Source organism: Cryptomeria japonica, chromosome 1, assembly GCF_030272615.1.
Source record: "Cryptomeria japonica chromosome 1, Sugi_1.0, whole genome shotgun sequence".
NCBI lineage: Eukaryota > Viridiplantae > Streptophyta > Pinopsida > Cupressales > Cupressaceae > Cryptomeria > Cryptomeria japonica.
In genome coordinates this window covers 643795464-643802813 of record NC_081405.1, presented here as the reverse complement: position 1 = coordinate 643802813, position 7350 = coordinate 643795464, and the positions used below count along the sequence as shown (strand labels likewise).

General features: G+C 38.8%; 1 protein-coding gene across 1 annotated transcript; it reads right to left on the bottom strand.

The window, feature by feature from the left end:
• Positions 1 to 3987: 3987 nt before the first annotated feature.
• LOC131037797 (uncharacterized) lies at positions 3988 to 4545 on the bottom strand. The gene has a single exon (XM_057969989.2). It carries the CDS (start codon positions 4543 to 4545, stop codon positions 3988 to 3990), a length of 558 nt encoding a protein of 185 aa, XP_057825972.2.
• Positions 4546 to 7350: the final 2805 nt, after the last annotated feature.

Genomic DNA, 7350 nt, shown 5'->3' with positions numbered 1-7350 from the left:
TAGTAAAAGATTTCAAAGTGACAAATTTGTTTACCAACAGGTAGAAAAACATCCAGTAACACCATAAACACATAATGAAGGCTCACAAGAGACATAAAAGTTCTCATAACAAATATGAGAACAAACTGAACATAATAAGATACATAAGGCCACATACAAGGCATTATAAGGCCACATACAAGGCAATAGCCTTTACCAACTCATAACAATAAAAGAGCCAAAGCATGATAATAATCGATAAGTAAATCCAAATAAATTTAAAATCCTCAAAAGTGAGGCAAAACACTTCCCACTAGAGCCATGATATCAATCCTCAACAGCAAGGAATTCTCCCTCTTGCTGGAGCAATACAACACATATGCAATCTCCTTAATGGTAGGGCTCAAACCCACTTACCAGAGCATAAAATATCATAAGAAAATATAAATTAAACCATCCACATCATTGATAACTCAAATAAATCATGCAAAGCCTTTGGAAGGACCCCAAAATCAAACCGACAAAATCTAGATCACAAAAGCCCTAAATTCTGTAAATTGCCACAGTCTAGCGCATTCAAAACACACTCTGGCGCATTTAACACACATAATGGTGCCTTTGATAAGTTATGTGGCACCTTTGATAAATTTTGTGGTGCATTTGATGAATTATGTGGCGCCTTTGAAACAAAGAGCAAAATTGGTATAAAATGAACCTAGAACTTGACGAAAATGCCCAATTTGGCTCTTGGGTTCGCAAATAGACTAATTTACCCACCCAAAAGGTACGGAAGGAGGAAAATAACAGTAAGAAAGAATTCTAAACAAATATCATAACCATATAAGAGAATTCAACAAGGTTACATGATCATATTCGCACTCAGAAGTGCACAGGAGAGTACCTAGCTCTCACAATGGCAAAAAGAGACACAACAAGGAAATAATGGAAGCAAAGAAGCAATAAAAGGTCTTTCCCAATCCGTTAACATGACTTAATATTCTCACAAGAGAGAATAAACAAATATTGCAATCACAAGTGATCAAAACCAAACACCCGATAACCACAAATTTCCCCAAAATGACAAATCGCAGTCACAAAGTTTGGGAGTTGCAGAATACAACTAGGAATTACAACACAAAATCCAAACATATGGAATATAATTTATAACACAAGGATCTAAGAATAAGAATTGAACAAAGTAAGACACAAGGAATGTACTCCCAACAATCACATCCAAATTTTCCAAACTATAAAATACATTAATAAATCCCTTTCTCCAAATATTCCCCCAGGTGTAAAATTGATTCTTAAAATCAAATCTAAACTCCCCAACAATATATAAACAAATTCCAGAAGACAATCTTTGAGCAAACACAAAGCAGACAATTTCTTTCCGGAAATCAAATTCGAAAGATGAAGAAGCCAATCCGGAAATCACCATCCAACACGCCGAGCAAATCCAATCTTCAACCAAGCTCCCAATCAAACTCAGAAAACCAAAATGTAACTTGAAAACTTTCAGATGGTAACTCGACAACATTCACATAATGCTCAATAAATAAAAATCAAAACTCCAAACTATAGAGAAATTTCAACCAATCATAAAATTCGAGGAAACAATATAATATACCTACCATACATAGTTTTGAGGAAAATATTATTTAATTATATTAATTGCTTACCCATTAAAAAATAACCAATCGAATACAAGGGTAGGTAAACTTACATTATATTTGTTTATATACAATATTAATGTAACAATATAGTTACAAATAGATCATTAACAATGGTAAATGATTAAATAGCCAAATTAAATAATAATTCTATAATAAAGCAATAAATCAATAATAAAACTATATTAAATCAAATAAATTAATCTTCAACAATAAATTAATAATTAAATAAATCAATAAAAATAAATCATAAACAAATAATAAATAAACCATTAAACAATAAATCAAAATAAATCAATTAAATTAAATTAAATTAATCTCAATTGATTAAATACAACTCTCAAAAATATTTTTTTTTTTTTTTATCGATAACAGGTTAAGATTTATATTGCTTGAAAGGAAAGTATACATGCCTTCAGCTGCTCAACAACATACCACAAAATGGGGTCTCGCCCCTACAATAACAAAAAGAACCCGAGACAGAAACCACACCAACAAAGCCTACCATACCAGATACATTCCTTACAACAAGGAATCTAGACCCAAAAAACCGACAACCTACAAGAGACCAACCTACCAGAACTAGCCAAGGGTTTCCTCCCTGGAGAAGTTGGGAATGGCCTGACTGGGTCCTGCCTTAGATAGCTCCATCCCGACCCCGACACCTATCGTGGTTCCTGGTCATCCGCCTCGTAGCTTACTGCGATCCACCGCCATCGCATTCTTCCACGGGATTTGGTGACACACCAACGGCCACCCATCTTCGCCAATCAGAACCTGTGACTTCACCAGGGTCTGCTTGTCACGCAATTTTGCTCACTCCATCGGTCCCAACTTCCGCACAAAGTCCACAATTTCCCGCCACCCATTCCTTGCATCCTCCATCTAGGATTCCACCGAGCGAGAAGTCGACCACACCACCAGAGGCTGCACTATTTCATTTCCCCCGCCTAAGCGCCTCCACGACCCTTGCTCCATTCTCAAACCCATTCCAATCTCCTCTCGTGCCACCACCTCTACTAGGCCACCCGACCATTTTGGTCTCAAAACTAGGGATGCCACCCGCAACACCTCCTCCTTTGAACCTCACACCATCAGAGCCAAAGCCATGAACAGGGACGAAACATCCAAATTTGTTCGTGGGCGATAGTGAGTGTCTAGGAATTCTTCCCCAAACATCAGGCAAACAACCCTCCAAAAATATTCCTCATCCACCCTAAAAACATTCATCAGGAAGTTGCTTGAGATTGTGCCTTGAAATGCAGGCATTTGGCCCTCTGTAAGCAGCGATAAATTGGCTTCCATCCTTTCCCTAACTCACAGCCAAAACACAGCACTCGCAAGAGCCAATACACTCCTCTGCACAATGCCAAAAAAGAAAACGAGGGCCTAAATTAACAATCCGCAACCACTCCAAACATTAATTTCATTGCACACACCACCTCATTCCATGCATCATTAGCAAACCAAAAATCCATACACTGACATCATTACACCTACGCTGCCATTACGTAACTTGTTGTCAGTGCGATGAACACAAACCATGTGAACCATCCCCACCCCTCCATCATGCGTATCTAAAATAGATCACGCAAATCTCAACACCACATCTCAGGTTCCCTTTACAAACACAAAGCACCTTCATCCAAAATCTAAGGGACCCAAATCCTAAGTTCAAAGAAATAAAAATGATCAACCAAGGAACCATTTGCACCTACATTCGAAAGCCTACCAGCCTCAGCATTCGCTTCCCTTAGAACATGCAATACCTTAAAATCCTTAAACCCATTCAGCGGGTTATTCATCCTTCTGATATGTTTATCCAGGTGCCAAGCCTCCATCCATCCCCTAGTAATACCATTCACCACTATCTAGGAATCCTCTTCAAGATGAAGTTTTTTCACCTCCAATTTTTTCGCCAAAAGAATTGCTTCAATTGCCGGCTGACACTCATCTTCGTTGTTAGTACCATCCACCAATCTCTTTTCTCCAAGAGCAAGAATACTACCATTCTCATCATGAGCTATGACCCTAGTCCCGGAGATCCCAAGATTCCCCCTAGATGCCCGTCAAAGTTATTCTTGGTCCATCCCCTGTCTGGCGGAATCCACACCTAACTTTTATCACCCATCCTAGGAGGATAAACCCTCAAAAGCCCATTAGCAGGCCTAAATTTGATCAAAGGCCAACCCACCAGGATACTAGCATCAAACTGAGTGAAAGGGGTCTTTTCCAAATTAACCTGGGAAGCAGCATTAGAGACTAATTCCAAAATTTCCTTCTCCAACCTTATTAGAAAATGCCCCATTGGTTCTGTTTTATCCTCAAAGAGTCTTCAATTCTGTTCTTTCCAAACTTCCCATATTTCTGTTGAAGGCATGACCTTCCAAATTGCAGCAAAAGTTGACGATTTGTACAAAGTTGGCCATGATTCTAGCCAATCACGCATATTCCCTGCCAATGGCCCCTTCCAACTCAGCCTGTGCAACCCAAAGTGCCATGCTTCCTGGGAAAATTCACATCTCACAAGGAGATGATCCACATCTACATCCTCCTTCTTGCAAAGCACACAACAAAACGGACCCACAAACCCCATTCTTTTAAGTCTATCCCGAGTCAGAATCCGATTGTTGCCCACCAGCCAAGAGAACGTGCCTGCTTTGGGCAGACAAGCATTGTTCCAACATACCTTTGCTTCCCAATCCACCTTCCTGACATTTGCCTCCAACAAGGCGTACCCTAGCTTGATAGAATAAATTCCACTCTTCGCACCACACCAAATGATTTCATCTTCCTCCCTAGAACTCATCACCTCTCTGCTTGCTAGGATATTCCTCAACGTCCTTCGATCAACCTCCTCCAAATCCAAATCACTAGGATCCTTCCAAGTCATTCGTTGTCCGATCGAATGAATCTTGGACCAGAAAATCGCTCACTTTGTCTCCCCAATGTTGGATGGTCTTTTGAACAATCCACTGAGGAGCCTTGACATCCAAGGATGGACATCCGTCCCAAGAATCTTGCCAAAAACTAGCCTTATGGCCATCTCCAATTCGCCAAGTCAGATGATTGGTAACTTCTACAATTCACAAGAAAGTTCCAAAGGGTAGATCCTCTCAGGGGATTTTCAACTGTTAGAATCCTCTCCCTATCTCCATTGTCCAAGTACTTAGCCTGAAGAATACGTACCCATCTCTGCTCCAGCTTACTATACATCTGCCAAACCAACTTCACCCCCATAGCTTCATTGATTAACTTTCAGTCATGGAGCCTCGCACCTCCACCCCCTTTTGGTTTACAAACTCTATCCCAAGCCATTAAAGGAATTTTGTCCTGATCCTGTTTACTGTTCCACAAAAATTTCCTCATTTTCTGTTGAATATTCTTAATGATCATGCCTGGAAGTTTAAACCAAGCCATGGAGAAAATTTGCATTGCCGAAATTACTAATTTCAATATTAAAATGCGGCTAGCCAACATGAGCCATTTACTTTTCCAGCCCTCCATTTTTTCTTTACAACCATCAAGTAGTCCTTTCCAAATCTCTGTCTTACTCGCTCCAGCAAAGAGCGGCATACCAAGAAACTTCCCAAGGAGCTATCCAATTCTCATACCAAAGAGTCTGGCAATGGCCCTCTGAGTACCAACTTAAGTGTGAAAAATGAATATCTCTGACTTTTGCCAATTTACCTCATGTCCAATGGCCCGACGATATCTATCAAGCACTTGTTTCATCACCGTTGCTTCTTGCATGGAAGCCACACCAAAAAGGAAAGAATCATCAGCAAACTAAGAATATGTAGTCATTTCCACCCCTCTAGCAATCTCAATACCTTTCCACATCCCCAGAGATCACTTTCATGCTATTGATCGACCTAAAACTTCTGCCAACAAGATGAAAAGAAAGGGGGAGATGGGATCCCCCTGGCAAATACCTCGCGAGGTAGGAAAAAAACCTTGGGGGCTGCCATTAACTAAAACCGAAACATTGAACTGTATAATCATACTAGAAATCCACTTAATCCAGCACTTACTAAAGCTGAACTTGGCTAGCACAGCCAAAAGAAAGGACCTGTCAACTTTGTCGTAGGCTTTTCAGATGTCAAGCTTCAACATCATTCTTCTCTGTCTGCTCTTCATGGCCATATGAATCACCTCATGAGCCACAATAATCCCATAAACAATGTTCCTCCCTAGGGTGAAACAGCTTTGTTCACAAGAAATAAGTTTTTCCAAGATCAATTTGAGTCTATTGGCAGCAATTTTTGAAATGATTTTGTAAATAGTATTACACAGCGAGATCGAGCGGAATTCCTCAAAGCCCACTGGTTTATCTTTCTTTGGGATAAGCACCACGAGAGTACAATTATGACATTAATAAATTAATAAAATAATTAATAAATAATCAAATAAATAACCAAAACTCATACTATAGGATAAATTAAATTAGACATTAATAAATTATATTATCCCATTAGTTAATTAAATAAATACTAATCATGCACTCACATCACCACAAGAATCCCAACAAAAGGGAAACATCGACACAAGACTCTAACCACTGACTTACGCCACAACACAACTGACAAGGTGAACGACTAAGCCTTGAGTGAGTGAGGGAAACTCATGCCATCTCCGACAACTTGCCATTAGGATAGGACACGCTTAGACCTGTGAGACCAAGTGGAGTCGATGTCTGGTACCTGCAATCCTACAACCACCACGAAGATCAATACAATACATATACAACATATATCATTATGATAAATAGGCAAGTGAAAAGAGAATCACAATGTCATATCATGCTCACAATGAGTGATATGACATCATCTCTAATCACAAAGACACTAGAAGACAATCACAACATCGTTGCATCAACTCAGCCATCATAATCATAGAGTAGGGTTAGCGTAATCATAACGTCATCAACATCCCATAAGAAATATGATCCATCTTGAATAATGAATACATATAAACCATCAAATATAGATCGATCATCATCCATTACAATCATGGAATATGGTTAGTACACAGAATGATACAATCAAATCACCATTAAGTAGACTAAGCTAGATCAATAAAATCCTTTGATGTACAAAAGATAAGATGAATCAAGGAGGGACACTACATGCTACAACTAAATTCAAAACTAGGTCAACATGAAAACATATCCACATACTGGAAACACACATTTATGAAGCAACACCCTTCTAGAAAATACATATGCAACAACTGCAACATATCTACATCAATTGTAACACATCTTCAACTTAACATATCAACAAGGTTCTTCATCTTCATACATACATACCTATCTTCCACTGTTTTGCAATACCTTCATACACAAATATCACTTCTCTGCAACACCTTTACACTATACACTAACTTACTATATCCAGACGAATCCGGATCACCGGTTTTGATATCAATGACAACCAAAAATATATTTCTAACAATCTCTCCCTTTATCATTGATGACAAAATACTTATAACCACTTTTCTCCCCCTTAGAAACATATTTCTATTCTTTGCATTATCTACACATGTGTTCAATATCTCTTCCCCTCAGAAAATGTCTATAAAACTTGAAAAGTATGGTGGTGGTTCTATTAGATTTGGAGATGATTAGACTATATGATGGTGGTTCTATTAGATTTGGAGATGATCATAATGCACACAATGTTGGAATATGTTCTAT